Here is a 17,220-nt window from a genome sequence, read left to right as displayed (position 1 = left end):
AAGGATTTGTAAAATGTAAGGTTTTTGTCTTAAACTGGTTTCTTTTCAAGATGGAATTAATTACAACATGCCCCAGAGTGTTCAAGAAATATAGTTTGGGATTACTCATGAACTGTTAATCTTATTTCAAAATCACATATGGAAATATATTTTACCCCATTCAACTAGCCAATTGTGAACAGATGGGAAACCCAAGCTCAACCAATCTGAGCCAGAGGGGCTGGGCCTGTTGCATTAGGAATAAATAGCAGAGCAGACTGCCTGTTCTCTGTGCTTGCTTACCAGATTTTTGGCTGATGGTACACTGTTCTGCACAGAAGTAAATTTTGCCTTGCTGAGACAATTCTTTATTTTCATCTCTCTCTCTATACATATATATAGGTTGTGTGTATGTATATATATACAAATATATATATATATAATTAAGTATTTTAAGACTTACTTTAGATGTGCAAAACACATTTATGTAAATAGGAAAATACCCTAAAAGTGATGCTCTACCATCAAGACACAAGCAGAAGTGTTTTAAAAAACAAAAAACACACACACACACACAAAATCACAAATTACAAAAAAGAAAACGGAGTACTTAAGTGTTAGGGAATATAAAGGCCTTGAGTTGAAACCCCAGTTACAGGCAAAACAAAACATCTCTGCATTCTGAATTGGAAATAGACTGAATACAAGACATTGGTAATTTATGCTTTTTATATATAAATTTTAAAGAACAATAAATGTGTAGGTGTTGAAATGTGTATTTCAAACAGTGTATATTTTAGTATTCAAAAAACTCTGTTGATAAGATTAGTCTATTCTGGGCAACCATTATTTAAAAATTGGTTTAGTTTCTCTCAGGCTAGCTATCTGAAGCCTGTTTGAAGTTTCTTTCCAGGGGTACTTGTGACCTTCTAGGTAGATCAGTTCTTCGTGGAATGAGAAATGGCAGCATTACTAGCCCAACACACAGAATGCTAAGATCATTTCCCACCTAGTCACTTTCCTGAAGGAAAAAAGTCCCACTATTTTCCCAAATGCCCCAGGAACAGTACAAATTCAACTTTAAACGTAATTTTAATTAAGTGAATGAAAACCTCAGGAAACTTGATCACTTCATTAGACCACGTACAGTACATTTTTTCAATATGAAAATTTAAAATGAGCATAAGGGATATGAAACCAGTTACAAATGAATTGTTACTGAAAAGGCAGCATTTTAATTTTTACAAGTTTGTTATTACTAACTCATGATGAGAGCTGAGGATAAGTGAGAGAACTCGAGCATACATACAGTCAGCATTTTTCAGTGACTGCTTCTTTTTGGAAGGTTTGGAGATGACTTTTATCCTCTTGCTGAGGAACACGCCAATGTCATCACTGTTGCCATAGAACATCTTTACAGACAACATGAAGTGTTTTCTTTTGTCTGAATCAGATATGTACAATGTTTTGGCTGTGCAATAGTTCTGTGAAAGAAAAACAAAGTTGTAATAACACTGGCTTCAAAATGAAACCAGACTAACTAGACCTGAGTATAGGATACCCTAAAATAGAGGCTATAAAACAATACTTTAAACATGGTTAAATTCATCTAAAAGGATTACCCAAAAGAACTGAAATTAAGTCTGGGAAAGTGGCTCTGTGGTAGAGTATTTGCCTAGCACGCATGAGGCCCTGGGTTCAATTCCTCAGCACAACATAAGCAGAAAAGGCCAGAAGTGGCGCTGTAGCTCAAGTGGTAAAGCGCTAGCCTTGAGCTGAACAGCTGAGGGACAGTTCCCAGGCCCAGAGTTCAGGCCCCACAACTGACAAAAAAAACAAACAAACAAAAAAACTGAAATTAAAAGTATAAGAAAATGTCCACATCATTATGTCAGTTTTGGTAACTGAAATTATAGTATTCAAGTTATAATACCAAATAGCAAAGATACTTCAAAATAGTACTACCTCAATGGCTTTAAATCCTCCCTAGTCCTCTGATTCAACCATAAAACCAACATACATGGCTATTTATTTAGAAATAGCATCACATACGAATCTCCTTATAAGAAAATATTTCTAATAAAAGTACTTTGAATACATAATAACTAGAATTGTCATTTTTAAAACATTAACCACAAAACTCCATCCCATAGGACTCAGAAAATATTAAGTTTTAGCCAGGTAGTTGTGGTTCATGCCTGTAATCAATCCTGACTACTCAGGAGGCTGAGATCTGAGGACTGTGATTTGAAGGCGGCTCACACAGGAAAGCTAGTGGAGACTGTTATCTCAATTAACAGCCAAAAAAAAGCTGGAAGTGGAGTGCTAATTTTGAGCAACAAGCCTCAGGACGAATGAACACACACACACACACACACACACACACACACACACACGCACGCACGCACGCACGCAATTTTTTTAAAAAAAAACTAGCAAGAATAAAAGGTAAGTTAGTTTGGCAGTGGTGGCTCTCAGACCCCCCCCCACACACACGCACACACACACACACACACACACACACACACACACTAAATTTTTTGAAAAAACTAGCAGCAATAAAAGGTAAGTTGGTTTGGCAGTGGTGGCTCTCACCTGCAATCTTACTACTCCTCAGACTGAGAACTGAGGATCAAGATTCAAAGACAGTCAAGGTAGGAATGTCTGAGAGTCTTATCTCTAATTAACCCCCCCCCCAAAAGCCATAAGTGAAGCTGTGGCTCAAGTAGCAGAGTGCTGGCTGTGGCCCAGGCCCCAAGTTCAAGTCCCAGGACCAGCATATAGTAAGAGGAAGAGAAGGAAGGAGAAAACGAGGAAAAAGAACAAGAAGTTATAGTTCTGTACTATTGTTAAGCAACAATCTTTACAACCCAGATAAACACTTCTAAGAATTTGTTTATGACTCTGCTTCTAGCAGAAAACAGATTAAGAAGGCTGAGTAAATCACTATCAACAGGTGTATTCTCACTGACATTTGGGTATCATGTTTCTTCACACAGACGTGATTAGCTATCTACCTTTACCAGTGGCTTCCAACACAAATCTCTGGTTTCCACGCTGCTAAAACACCTAGCAAGCTGTGCAGGTTTCCTATGTGCCACCTCTAGATGTCAAGAGCATAGGTTCACAGCTATAGATCCCAGCTATTTAAAAGGTGGGTTTCTGATTTTAGATTATATATTCAAGAAATTGTGATAAATGCCCCTCCGTAAATACAACTACTTAAAAATAATATAGACAGATTAGACAGACATTGTGACTCATGGCCATGGTTTTAAACCAACAAACAATAACAACAACAAAAATGAAGGTCAACTGCATTCTGATACCACACAAGTCCTTCTCACAGGGAACAGCAGCCTTCATTTACCTTTCCTTCCAAGTTCAGTTGCTGCATTTCTTGGTCACTATTACCTATCCCAATAAATGCACATGGTTGAGACTCTTGTTCGGAACAACCATCACGTTCCATTTGTTCTTTTTTTTTCTTCCATCCACTACCCATAAGATATACACAAGGAGGAGGGCAAAAAAACCTGAATAATGGTTGAGAAACACAAAGCAATTAGATTCAAGACATTTCATTTTCTTGAACATTATCACTACTACACAACCATATCGAAAGGCCCTGAATTCCTACAAAAAATATTACAATGCAATTGAATCCATCTATAGGACAAGAATCAAACATTTTTTTTTTGGGGGGGGGCAGTCCTGGGGCTTGAACTCAGGGCCTAGGAGGTGCCCCTGAGCACCTTTTGTTCAATGCTAGAACTCTACCACTTGCGCCACCTCCAGATTTTTCTACTTATTTGGTACTGAGGAATCGAACCCACAATTTTATGCATGCCAGGCAAGCATTTTACCACTTAAGTCACATTCCCAGCCCAAGAATCAAAACTTTTGAATTTGTTTGGGTAAAAGTTTTGAGGTAGAATTTCTTTTTTTTTTTAATTGTGAAAATACTGTACAGAGGGGTTACAATTACATGGGCAAAATAATGAATACAGTTCTTATCAAGCATTGTTGCCTCTTCCTTTGTTTCCCCTTCCCATCCTCCCCTACTCTACCCGATCTCCCCCCCCCCCAAAGTTGTAAAGTTCATTTTATATACTCCTTATGGCCAGATGCTGGCGGCTCACATAATCCTATCTACTCATGAGGCTGAGATTTGAGGACTGGTTTGAAGCCAGCTCGGGCAGAAAAGTCCCTGTGAGACTCTCAACTCCAATTACCCATTCAAAAACCAGAAGTGGTGCTGTAATTCAAAGTGGTAGAGCATTAGCCTTGAGTTCAAGCACCACAACCAGCAAACGCGCACGCATGCACGCACACACACGCACACACACACACTCTTTACTCAACTTATATAACTCCTTTGCATCTCATCTTCATAATAATAATAAAAATTTAAATTAAAATAATAGACCACTAGACTCATGATTGATACTTAATATCTACTCAACATATAATGCTACTCTTGTTACACATATTATACTTAATCTTACTTGGTATTTAACCTGGAAAGTAGCATTAAAGCACTCAATATTTCAAAATATGTATAAAGTAACAGGAAAATGGATTATTGTGGTGGGAGTTCTATGAGAGCACACTGCTTTGTGTCTCTAACCCTCTAAATCCTTGATGCACTGTAAATGCCTAGAGATCTTTTATGTTAAAGGAATCAAGACACTATTCTTTGAGCACATACTTGCTTTGCTAGTTGCTAACAAACACCCTCATAAATTCTACCCACCTAAAGTGACTTCCTTATCTAACAATTTTTAAAGATTCCAAAGCCAAGTTCAAGCCCCATATTTTACATATATTAAATTAGTTGATATGCAGGATATAATTCACTTACTTCCAGTCATACCTGCTAACATGTACATACACTAAATGACTTATGGCACATTGGTGGTGTACTTCAAAATTCCTACAGAAGCTAGGTAATATTATAAACCAGTATGAATATCCTTTAATTACTCACAGAACTGGGTTCCTTCTCTTTCTTAAAAGAAAGGCCCTCATAGTAATTCATACTAATTTTTTTGGAGTTGGGGGAGAGGGGGTGGTAGGGAGGATCATGGGGCTTGAACTTGACCTGAGCGCTGTACCTCAGCTCTTCAGCTCAAGGCTAGTGCTCTACCACTTGAGCCACAGCACCACTTCTGGTTTTCTGGTGATTTATTGGAGATAAGAGTTTCATAGCTTTTCCTGCCCAGGCTGGCTTTGAACCAAGATTCTCAGATCTCAGCCTCCACAGTAGTTAGGATTACAGGTGTGAGCCACTGGCACACGGCTGTACTATTTTTTATAGTTAGGAATTTGAAAAAAATATTTCTTAATTCTCTTGATCCTACTGTTAAAAAAAATAATAATTTAAGCTGGGCACCAGTGGCTCATGGCAGTAATCCTAGCTACTCAGAAGGCTGAGATCTGAGGATTGCAGTTCGAAGCTAGCCAAGGCAGGGACGTCTGAGACTCATATCTCTAATTAACCACTAAAAAACCAGAAATGGCACTGTAGCTCCAAATAGTAGAGCACTAGCCTTAAATGGAAAAAGCTCAGGGACAACACCCATGCCTTGAGTTCAAGCCCCACGACCAAAAAAAAAAATAAATAAATAAATAGTTTAAATGAAATGACAACCAGCCACTGGTGTGTGCTATAATTAAGAAAACAGCAGGGGTGGTCAGACATGTGAAAGCATACCCATCCATAGAAGCAAACTTGATTTGATTTGATATGAAATCCAAACCAAGATGTTGGTGACTCTCAGGCCTTTCTGAAGGTAAGCAGAATGGGCTTCTTGTCACTGTCCCCTGAGTATCTACTGCAGCAGTTACTGACTGATTCAAAATATAATGGCACTGTCTTTCCTCAACTGGAGCCAGAGGTAATTTTTTGAGAAGAGAGCAGGGTTTATTTAGTAGTTATTAGTTCTTCTAGGTATCTCTAGAATATACATATGTATATATACATATACAGGATTACAGTAATACAGACAAAATTCCTTAAGGAATTTATACTCCAATAAGAGGCACCATTTAAAAATAATTCAAATAGTATATACACTTTGTTAGCTAGTGTTCCCTGAGGGAAATAATAAAGCAGGAATGGAATACTTGAAAGATGAACCACACGGGGAAGCCAGGGAAATCATCCTTAAGCTACCATTTAAAGCCATTTGGGTAAAGCATGTGAGTAGAGGAAGATCAAGTGCAAAGGCTCTGTGGTTAGAACTACGACCAATAGTGGGGACATAAACAAACCAGAATTCTGGGTCAACAGATGGAGCCAGACCCAGTGGGCCCTACAGACCAGGTGAGTAAGAAGGGAAACCTCTGTAGACTTTGTATTTATTTAAACTAAAAGAGAAGTGCAGCTCTATTGTCTGTAGGCTTGCACTGAGGCCATGGATATAAAGGTCATAGTCACAGTAGTAGGCCTACCTCCAGGTTACTCCAAGTTTGGAAGAATGTCTAGATTAGCAAGACTCATTTTGGAATTGGTTCAATTTAAGTCTTTCTGGCTTTTAATGCTGGGAACTACCCAATGCTTATTCTGGCACAGACTCAAGTACCTCGACTGTCATATTCTCAAGAGATAGTAAAGGCATCACTTCTAGAAACTCATCTCCAGTTAGCATTTTACTTGCACTGATAGTAAGACTTCTTAGCAAACTAAAACATTAGCTACAATATTCAAGGAGCTATGCTTTAGATAGTATACCAAATGTGGTAGCCAAATCTCAGTTATCTCAAAATATACTTTCATTTCATATCTGAAAAATAACATGGCCTGAAATGATGAAAGAATGAGTACTGGTGGTTTCTCAGATGCATTGTGACAAAATGCTTATGAAACAGTATAAAATTAGCCAAGCAGATAAAACATTCTTTTTCTCAGTCATCCAGGGATTGTCAAGCATTAATAAATGTGGAAAATAGGCTAGCCCTGTGTTTGTGTATCAACCCTACAATTATTCACAAAAGCCATGATACCCACCCCCCAAAAGCAAAACCCTGGTAGATCTAACAGATCTGAACATACAAGACTATGTAGGGTGCAGATGAAATCACTTTCTAAATATTTCAATTGTTGTCATTAAAAATTAACACAAGTGCAAATTTTCACTTTCACAGGTTTCTTTTGCTACAGCAATCAAATAAAAGATAAACATATGTATAAAAAAGGGAATATACATAAAGAAAATTAAAGGGACTGAGGATATAAAGAACACACAATTAACCTAATAAAAATTAGCAGACTTGTATCTACAATTATGTATGAAATGTTCTTACTTTGGTCAGTATGTCCTAAGCTCTTAGTGAAAAGTTTACAGAGTTTAAAAGCTACATTTAAAAACAAAATAAACTAACAAAATAATCTATTAACCTGGGTATTGGTGGCTCAAGCCTGTAATCCTAACTACTTGGAGACTGAGATTGGGAGAAATGTAGTTTAAAGCTAGCCCAGGCAGAAAAATCTGGAAAACTCCATCTCCACAGAAGGTTACCAGTCATGGTGGGGTGTATTTGTAATCTCAGAAATGACAGAACAGAAGCCTAAAGTGAGCATATCACAGGTTCTTAGCACATAGAAAGCAAGACTCACCAGGAACTGGTAGCTCATGCCTGTAATCCTAGCTACTCAGGAGGCTAAGATCTGAGGATCCCAGTTTGAAGGCAGCGTGAACAGTCCATGAGACTCTTATCTCCAAAAAACTACTCAGAAAAAGGTGGAAGTGGCGCTGTAGCTCAAGGAATATAGCTCTAGCTTTGAGCACAAAGAGGCTCAGGTAGTGCATCTAGGCCCTGAGTTTAAGCCTCAGGACAAGAAAAAGGACAAGGACGGAAGGAGGGAAGGAGGGAAGGAGGGAGGGAAGGAAGGAGGGAAGGAAGAAGGAAGGAAGGAAGGAAGGAAGGAAGGAAGGAAGGAAGGAAGGAAAGCAGGCAGGCAGGCAGGCAGGAAGGCCCTATTTCAAAAATAACCAGCAAAACTCAGGGTTATAAGAGTGGCTAAAGTGGAACAGCACTTGCATGGCCAAGTACAAAGCCCAGCCCTTATGTAATCCAGACCTAAATAACAATGTTGCCTTTTTCATTTTGTCCATGGCAATGTTACTCTCTGCCACTTGGTGGTGATATGCCCACACATAAGATTTTTATTCATTTTATATACTTCAACAACTATTCCCATGAATCCTAGTAATAGATCTTGGAAACATGTTAGCTGAAGGCTTTTTGTCCATCCCAATATATACAAGAAGTGTGGTTAGACAAACTCAAACTCATGTCATTTATATCATTTGTGTACCTTCTCAAAAATCACTACCCTCTGATGCTTACTCTGTTTAAAAGGACCATATTTTGGAACTTTGGAATATCAGTTACTCCAATGAATACAATTCTTAGTATGACTTGAGAACCACAGTCTCAGTGTCTCAATGCTGTGGGACTGTCTCTACAGTATCACTATTGCTACATACTAATCAGTGGAAAAAGTTGATGCTACATTTCCTTCAGAAAAAAGGACTTTCTACTTTTTTAGCTTGGGGAAGCTTTCCTTTCTTTTCCTTTTCCATTTTTGGTAGATCTGAGGATCACTGTCCAAAGCCAGCCTATGCAAGAAAGCCTGAGACTCTAACCTTTCCAATTCACTACAGAAAATGGGAAGTGGTGCTAAGGCTTAAAATGGTAGAGTGCTAGCCTTGAGCAAAAAAGCTCAATGACAGCACCCAAGTTCAAGCCTTACAACTGACAGCCACCCCCACCCCTGAAAAATATTAATAAATACTTTTCAGCTTTACCGTTTTCTCAGCTCAGATTTAGACTACATCAAGAAAAGTTCTTTTCAATTTTCTTCTAATATGAAAATTAATTATGTAATTATATTTCCCCTTCTCTTATGTAAATACTAAAAGCTTTCTTTATGCTGTAATTTCTAGGATTCCATTCATTCCTTTCAATTCAACCTAAACCTGAATTTTCATTCCTTTTCTCAGTAAGGTTAGGTTCTTTTCCTTTGCCTCAGCCTCAACTCAGGTCATTTTTATCTAGTAAAGCTTACCCCAAACAATGCTATTTGAAAGACAATGACTCAAGAAACTATTAACAAGAAAGTTCCAGAAACCAAGTGGAAAAACAATAGAGTGCTGTATGTTAGGTATATTGGTTAGTGGGCTGAAGCAGGGGAAGGGACATTAAATGCCTATTGAGGCCTCCCCTCCAACAACAAATGGGCTGGCTATAAATGATGATCTGAGGTCTGTGATGTATCACAGTGAAAGAACACTTGCTAAAGCAAACCTGAAATTCTGGGTTAGACCCTACCATCACCACAAACGAAACACCAAACAATAGAAACCCACAAAAAACAGTACCTTTGTAAATGAGCTCATGTTTCATTAAAATATTTGGGGGACATGACTCTCTTCCACCCCCTCTCTCACCATCCCCCAACACACAGAGTGGTTTTAATTTTGTGAAATCAAGAACTTACTTAGCCATATCTCTACTAAATTGTCCTGGTTTGAGTATGTCTCAAGTTTCTTTGTTGATTCCATTTAAGAAACAAATCCCATCAAGTATAATCCTAGCACCCAGGAGCCCAAAGCATGAGGCTCGAGAGGTGTGAGGCCAACCTGGGCTACACAGGGGCCCAGTCCTTCAAGGTTTTTTTTGTTGTTGTTCTTTTCTTTTTGTGTTGATCCTGGGGTTTGAACTCTGGGCCTTTGCACTGTTCCTGAGCTCTTCAGCTCAAGGCTAGTGATCTACCCTTGAATCAGGACACCACTTCGTTTTCTTGTGGTTAATTGGAGATAAGAATCTCATGGACTTTTCTGCCAGGCTTGATTTGAACCTCTATCCTCAGATCTCAGCCTGTTGAGTAGCTAGGATTACAGGTATGAGCCACTGGTGGCCTGCTCTTCAGTTTTAAAGGTCAGAATTCCACCTTCTCTCCATTACTCCAGTAACAGAAACCAACCTCAGACATTAATACAAATATGTAATTTTCAACTAATGTGATAGATACAACTATCCACCACAAGAAGTACTTTTACCTTTTTTCATTTCCATATGACTTCTGTGCAACTTTTGCATGAAGAATCAGTACTGTTTGATCTCCTCTTTCTTTTAAATAATTTCTCATTGCTTCCCTAAAATGAAACATAAATACCATCATGTATGGGTGAAATTCCAAATGCCAGCTTTTATCCTCCTTATGCTCTGCAATAAATGTAGTGGAGATGAATATTTTAAACAACCAAATCTAAGGAAAAACCAAAGCAAAAACACATTCATGAGTTAAATGTGAAGAATACTAAACAATGGGACAAGGAATACTGTTCATCTTCCAACTCGATAAGCTCTGTTCTTGGGCAGGGCGGGGGGGGGGGGGGGGGGACATTTCTTCAGGGCTGGGAATGTGGCTTAGTGGGAGAGTGCTTGCCTCACATGCATGAAGCCGTGGGTTCAATTCCTTCATACCACATAAAAAGAAAAAGCTAAAAGTGGTGCTGTGGCTCAAATAGTACAGTGCTAGCCTTGAGCCAAAGAAGCTTAGGGACAGTGCCCAGGGCCTGACTTGAAGCCCCAGGACTGGCAAAAAACAAAAGCAAACAACAACAACAAAAACCCAACTTCACTCTTTGAAATTTATCTTTTGAATCAAACCACAATTACAACCTCTAGAATAAACAAAAACCAACCTTACACTACCAGTGTTGCTTTATATTATTTAATTTAATTTTGTTCCTCCTCTCATTTTCTTCCACTCCTATTAGAATCAGTTTTCCACTTAATACAAAAGCTGTAACAAAGCATTCAAATTTATTATACTATCTTAAAATAGCAGAACTAGATGAGGACTAAGAAATGCCTATCACTTATACATAAATATAATTCTCCAAAAGATGTTGCTAAGTACATAAAACTTAATGGAGCCTATTTAATTTTTTGACAAAACACAATATTAAGTCTTTCATGAACAAACTACATATGAAGAAATATATGTATGAAGAAACAGGCTCAATGTATGTGTATTTTTTCCCCTAGCTACCTTGCTAAGCAATATGGCAAAGCAAGGTCTGTAAGACCAAACCAACAATTCTGGGTGAGCCAAATTCCAACTGTTGAGACTTTTCCCCTCACCTAATTAAAGGTGTTTCAAAGATCATCATCAAAAATACTTTTTTACTAAATTTAAATGCCATTCTTTATATTTTACAGAGTCAATAAATATACAAATAACTCCAGCTGAGTAGGTACCCTCACAAGAAAATCAAATGAACTCGTATTTCTTGTGTTTACTGAGTGCCAGGTCATGAATTAAGCACTTCAAAGTCCTATTGACATCACTTTGAGTGTGTTGTCAAAGGTCCTGCAATGAGTACATGGCAGTCAGGAATTGAACCTGTAATGTAAGATAGTAACGTGAGTGAATGAGGCTGGCAAGAAGGGAAGTCAACTTCTGAACAGCCTTCAAAGTTGGACATCTGTAAACTTAAATACTAAGTATACATGTTGAAGATAATTCAAACATCACTCTTTATTAGATGATTACAAAGTGGTCACAAGTAAAAAAATATTACAAGATCTGGGGGGAAAAAACTTAAGACATGAAGAAAATCTACCCCCTTTACAAACTGGGGCACACATCATCCTTCTGCTTTCTTATTCATTGTAGAGGAACACGCTGCCTGCACAATCTGCACTGAAAGCAAGGAGAATCCTGACAGGATCTAAACCACTTAAATATGGGACAATCAGTTACCAGGGGTGCCGCCACTCGTTCTACTGAGTAGCCTTTACTTTCTCTTTACTAAATGAACTCAAAACAACACATATTTCTTTTTTATTTAGTACAGAGAAAAGACTACAAGGCAAGGCAAAGTAGTAAAGATGTTGTCAATGAAAAGATAATAGGAGATAGAAGATAATAGAAGACAGAAAAAAGTAGAAGAGCTTTGTATCTTTTGGGAGAAAGAAGCGTGTATTAATTCCTTCTGTTGGAAATGCCAGCCCTTGGTACCTGTGAGTTGAGAATTTTCAACAGATCCCAGGAAATACCACCTATAGTGTGAAGGAGGGGTCTGGGCTGTGAAGGTGGGCTTCACTGGAGGATAACTGACAAAGCTAAGGGAAAAAACAAAATTACACACCCAATAAGCAGTAACAGGGAAAAATTATAAATGGAAGCTGAAAAAGACTAGTAATGGAGCTGGGGATGTGGTTTAGATGTCAGTGCTAGACAACACTGGACCTGGGCTAAACACTTGGGGGACAGGATGGGCTGGTGGGGGCTGGGAGCGAGGAAGATGGAGGGAGCAATAGTGCCCAATTTAATTGAACTCTTGGAGGGAAGGAGGGAAAGAGGGAGGGAAGAAAGAGAGATTTAGGCAGGCAGGAAGGACTGTGACTGGAGTCCAACTGTGCTATAAAAGGGCACAGCCATGCCAGGTGGTGGTGGATCATAACTGTAATCCTAGCAACTCAGGAGGCAAAGATCTGAGGGTAGCGGTTCAAAGGCAGCCTAGGCAAGAAAGTCTATGAGACTCATCTCCAATTAGCTGTCAAAAAACAGGAAGTGGCACTGTGGCTCAAAGTGGTAGAGCACTAGCTAGCTTTGAGTAAAAAGAGCCCTGGGATAGCATCCAGGCCCTGAGTTCAAGCACCATGACCAATTTTTTAAAAATAAATAAAAAGGACTTTGCCACTAAGAAGAGCAATTGATGAGATGTTTAAAGCAAAAACAAACAAATAAATATAAAGCTGGGCATCAGTGGCTTACACCTATAATCCTAGCTACTCAGGATCTCAATATCTGAGGATTGTGGTTCAAAGCCAGCCCACGCAGGAAAGCCCCTGAGACTCTTATCTCCAATGAACTACTTAGAAAAGGCTAGAAGTGGCTCAAGTGGTAGAGCACTACCCTTGAGCACAGAGAGGCTCAGAGACAGAACCCAGGCCCTGAGTTCAAGCTATAGGACTAAACAAAAAAAAATCTGATACCTGTAGAAGATCTTAAAGGAGAGTTAGTTGAAGGCTGGAAGCTTCTATTTTACTTGTAAAGTGCCAGGCCATTATGATGACTAATGGTAAGAAAAGATAAAACACCCAGGTGTTTAGAATATTCATCATTATACATGTATACTAACAGCTCAGGTGATGTTGGAATCCAAAATCAATGGTATCAATTTTCACTAACATTACAAGGTGGGAATGGGGAAAGACAGAAATGGCAATAAGGAATTTGGGATGCTGTTAAATGAAGTGACTGACCAGAGATTCTAGGGTATATAGAAACAAACACAGGAGCAAAGCCAGGAGAAAAGTTGGTAATAACCCAACCAAATGCTAGAAAGTGCCTGGCATGAAACCTAAAAGGCTGCTATATACTTGAAAAGAAAAATTTTAAACTGTATTTCTCAGTTATTTGATTTGCATTGTAGTCTCTATCATTCCATTTAACATTAATTATATACTTATCAGGTTTCACCTGTACTTTTCTTGTCTTCCTAAACAGACTACATAGTCATTAAAGGCAAGACCTTTAAGACACTTCCGGCAACCAAAATCCTTTCTATAAAGAAGCTATGAATTATCATAATTAAAAAACAAAAATTGAACACTGCCAGTACTGGTCAAGAATACATCAACACAGCCAACAACTTTGAGGACAACACACATTTTAGAAATGAAGGAGAAGTTAATTAGCTTTCCTACAATGATGTCAGAGAGCCAGGACTCAAGCAGCTAGTCTGGCTCTCTTTAGGACAAAATTGTACTATTTAAAGTTTTGTAGTGGTAAGGAGCAGTTTTGGTATGAAATATAACAGGGTCTGAACCTTAACTATATCACTAAGACTAGTATTCTCCCCTGTAAAATAAAGTCAGCTGCAAAGGGAAAAACAAAGTTAGATGCCACCACTGACGTATTGTATAGCAAGTGTCAGATGAATTCTGATATTACTATAAATTTCTTAGAAATGGCATTTCATGGCAGGAGGGGGTTGGGCTAACAAAAAGGATGAAGGAAGCTGAACATAATTGAAACAGATTGTCTGCAATTATGAAAACAGAGCAATGAAACTTACTGAAATTGTTTTGGGAAGGGGGACAGAGGGCAGGGAAAATGATGGGGGTAAGACTGATAAAATGTGGGAGGGAATCAATGAAACCCCCCTGGTATAAGTAGGCATGTGTAAAAAAAAACAAAGTATTTCAATCTCATTAATAACAACACAGGGTACAGGAGTAAGGGCAGGGACCTAGGAGTGAACATTCAGTTTCCGACTTGCAAAGCCCAAGTTCTGAAGGTACCACCAGCGGCACACCTATCTATCTTCCCATTAAAGATCTACTGAAAGCACCAGGCATTGGGCACTGTGCTAAGTGTTCCACTGCTTAAAGAAACTATTTGCAATTATGATTATCTGAAGGTGTCTACGATGAATACAGGGTCACATCTGTGATTTGCGTCTTTCTTGTAGTGGATTTAAAACAGGTACGTTCTAGCTTGAATAAAGTTTTTTTTTTCATGGCCATTATATAAATCCTTGTTTTTTGACCCAAACTGTGGGTACCCACCAGGTCTTGCTGTGACTCACACTTCTGCCTTTAAGTCCCTAGTAAACTAACACACTGCAACTGTCTGCTTCCTTCAGTGTCATGGCACCTGAGGCAGGTTTGGATAGGGAGGAACTGGGTAATTTGGGGATATGGTGTTATTTCTCTGGGCACCCTGCAAAATAGCAAAGGAAGAGCTTCAAGACCTGATTGTTTCTATTAGGCCTGACAAAGGCTGTAATATACACACACACACACACACACACACACACACACACACACACACACACACACACGTGTGGAAGTGTGAATGAGAGACAGAGGAAGACAAGAAAAGAGACTGCGGCGACAGTGAGACCAACAGTACAGAGGTTTTGTAGAAAGCTTAGTCCAAGTGACAGACAAAAGTTTCCTTAGCATGAAAACATAAAGCAGCTCTAGCAATTATGGTTAACTTACTTTTAAAAAGCTGCAAACCTTGGAAAGGAAATTCCCTGATACTAAAATCCCAGCCAAAATGTAAGTGATAAATGTTATAAGTAAGATATAGTCTGGAGTAATAAAGGGAGGAGATTGGTAAAACTACATGCCAGCGGGGTGCTGGTGGTTCATGCCTTTAATCCCAGCTTCTCAGGGGGCTGAGATTTGAGGATAGTGGTTCAAAGCCAGTCTGGGCAGGAAAGTCTGTGAGATTCTTATCTCCAATTAACCACCAAAAAACTAGAAGTGGAGATGTGGCTCAAAGTGGTAGAAAAATGCTTTCAACAAAAGAGCTCAGGGACAGAGCCCAGATTTCAGCCCCAGGACAACAACAACAATAATAAAGAGGCTATATGCATTTGCAGACTTCCTAGAACCTAAGAATCTTAAAGATTCTAGTCTTACCTTCTAGTTATTGCAAACAGGAAAAAGCCACTTGGTATACTGGGTATCCTCTCTCTAGGTACATACAGTCATAACTTCATAACTGAGGCTTCCCACATGAGGGGGTTACATCAGGGTGGCGCATTCAGTATTCTGGAGTCCGATGTCTGAATTGTAACTAGCATCCTCACAATGATATCATGTTCCAATTAGCAAAAGAACCCGCCTCAACAACCAGAGAGCAACTGTTTCTATTGTATAAACAACAATATCCTATTTTTCTTATTTGAGTTTTCAAACCTGTATGCCACATTTAAGTGCTCTGAATAGTATATATCCTAACTACAGTATCCCTAAATAAAATTTCAAACTGTGTAGATAGAATTGTGTTGGTTTTTTTTCTAAATAATAACTTTTTTTCAAAATTATTTATGGAGTGGGAAAGGTTTCAGAGGTTATTTTAAAAAAAACAAAAACAGAAAACAAAAAACAAACTCTCTGGTTGTAGTCTGCATTCAGACCTGGCTGGGCCACAGCAGTCATGATGAACTTCCTTCAGCTTGTGCGTGACAACTGGGTTCATATACTTGTCCCTTCAGGATTTTTATTTGGATGTTATCTAGACAAAAAGAATGATGAAAAGCTAACAGCCTTCCAGAACAAGAATGTTATTTAGAAGGGAATTGAGGCCTAATGAAGAAGTCACTTGGAAGTAAAGACTGGCTAATCACAGAATGTTCACATTTCTAAAATTATGGGGGAAAGAAAAACATTTATTATTTAATTAGCAAAAAAGAAGCTCTCCCCGAATTAAACCTTTTGAGGCCATTTCATTACTGTGTATTTAGTCAAGAAAAATGGAACACAAAAACTAAAACCCAAATATTTGCATTAGTTTAATTTTAATAGTCATGCACTATAACCCAAATATCCAGCTACAATAAATTTCTATTTAGCAATTAGAAAAATAATATCTAACACTAATGAGAGTTCAAATTTCAATTTTTAAAGAGCAGTAAATGAATTTTTACTGTATGATTCCAGTATTGTAAGATTCTACAAAAAAGTGGGTTCGATCCCCAGTACCAAAAAAAAAAAAAAAAAAAGAAAAGACAAAAAAATACAGTTAAAAAAAAAAAGATTCTACAAAAAAGTACCTGAAATCTGTAATGACAGATGAGTTTCCTGGAATGAGGATCAACTTGCATGTGCTGGATATTTCTTGACTAAATACACACTAATAAAATGGGCTTTATAGTCAAGACATGTTATACTCAGGGCCTGGGCTAGCTAGCCTCTACTATTTGAACCACAAGGCCACTTTTTTTGAATAGTTAACTGGAAATAAGAATCTCAGGGTTTTTTCTGCCTGGGGTGGCTTCAAACAACAATCCTCAAAACAAAAACAAAAACAAAAGAAAACAGCAATCCTCAGATCTCAGCTTCCTAGGTAGCTAAGATTACAACAGGCATGAGCCACCATAATCTGGCAACTTTTTTAAGAGGGTGTCAAATTTCTTTCCTAAATTATTCTATCATTTTACATACCCACTTGTCAGTATAAAGTAACAGTTACTGCACACATGATCAACCCTTTACATTTCATACACTTCAACAGGTACATAGTGGTAGCTTGTTGCTATAGAACAAACATAACCCTGAAAAATTCCTATGTTGAAATCTAATCTGAAATACTCTGTTATTGAGAAGCGGGGAAGGGTGATTGGGAAATGTTAGGTCATGAAGGTGGAGTCCTCATAAATGCTTCTTCCTTCTGAGAAGATTTATTAACAGGGAAGC

At 38.3% G+C, this 17,220-nt stretch overlaps 1 protein-coding gene across 3 annotated transcripts in view; it reads right to left on the bottom strand.

The window, feature by feature from the left end:
• Nucleotides 1-17,220, bottom strand: part of Rbpj (recombination signal binding protein for immunoglobulin kappa J region) — a 69,121-nt gene that overhangs the window by 8,197 nt on the left and 43,704 nt on the right. For all 3 annotated transcript variants that reach the window (XM_013009043.1, XM_013009044.1, XM_013009045.1), the window contains 3 exons: nucleotides 10,050-10,145; nucleotides 3,350-3,515; nucleotides 1,289-1,463 (listed from right to left, as the gene is read on the bottom strand). In XM_013009043.1, the coding sequence (XP_012864497.1) occupies nucleotides 1,289-1,463; nucleotides 3,350-3,515; nucleotides 10,050-10,145 (437 nt within the window). The remainder of the gene's footprint in view (nucleotides 1-1,288; nucleotides 1,464-3,349; nucleotides 3,516-10,049; nucleotides 10,146-17,220) is intronic.

This window comes from Dipodomys ordii, unplaced genomic scaffold (genome assembly GCF_000151885.1).
Source record: "Dipodomys ordii isolate 6190 unplaced genomic scaffold, Dord_2.0 Scaffold8, whole genome shotgun sequence".
Taxonomy (NCBI): Eukaryota; Metazoa; Chordata; class Mammalia; order Rodentia; family Heteromyidae; genus Dipodomys; species Dipodomys ordii.
Note: the sequence above shows the minus strand (reverse complement) of the source record. Positions and strands in the feature narration are given on the sequence as shown.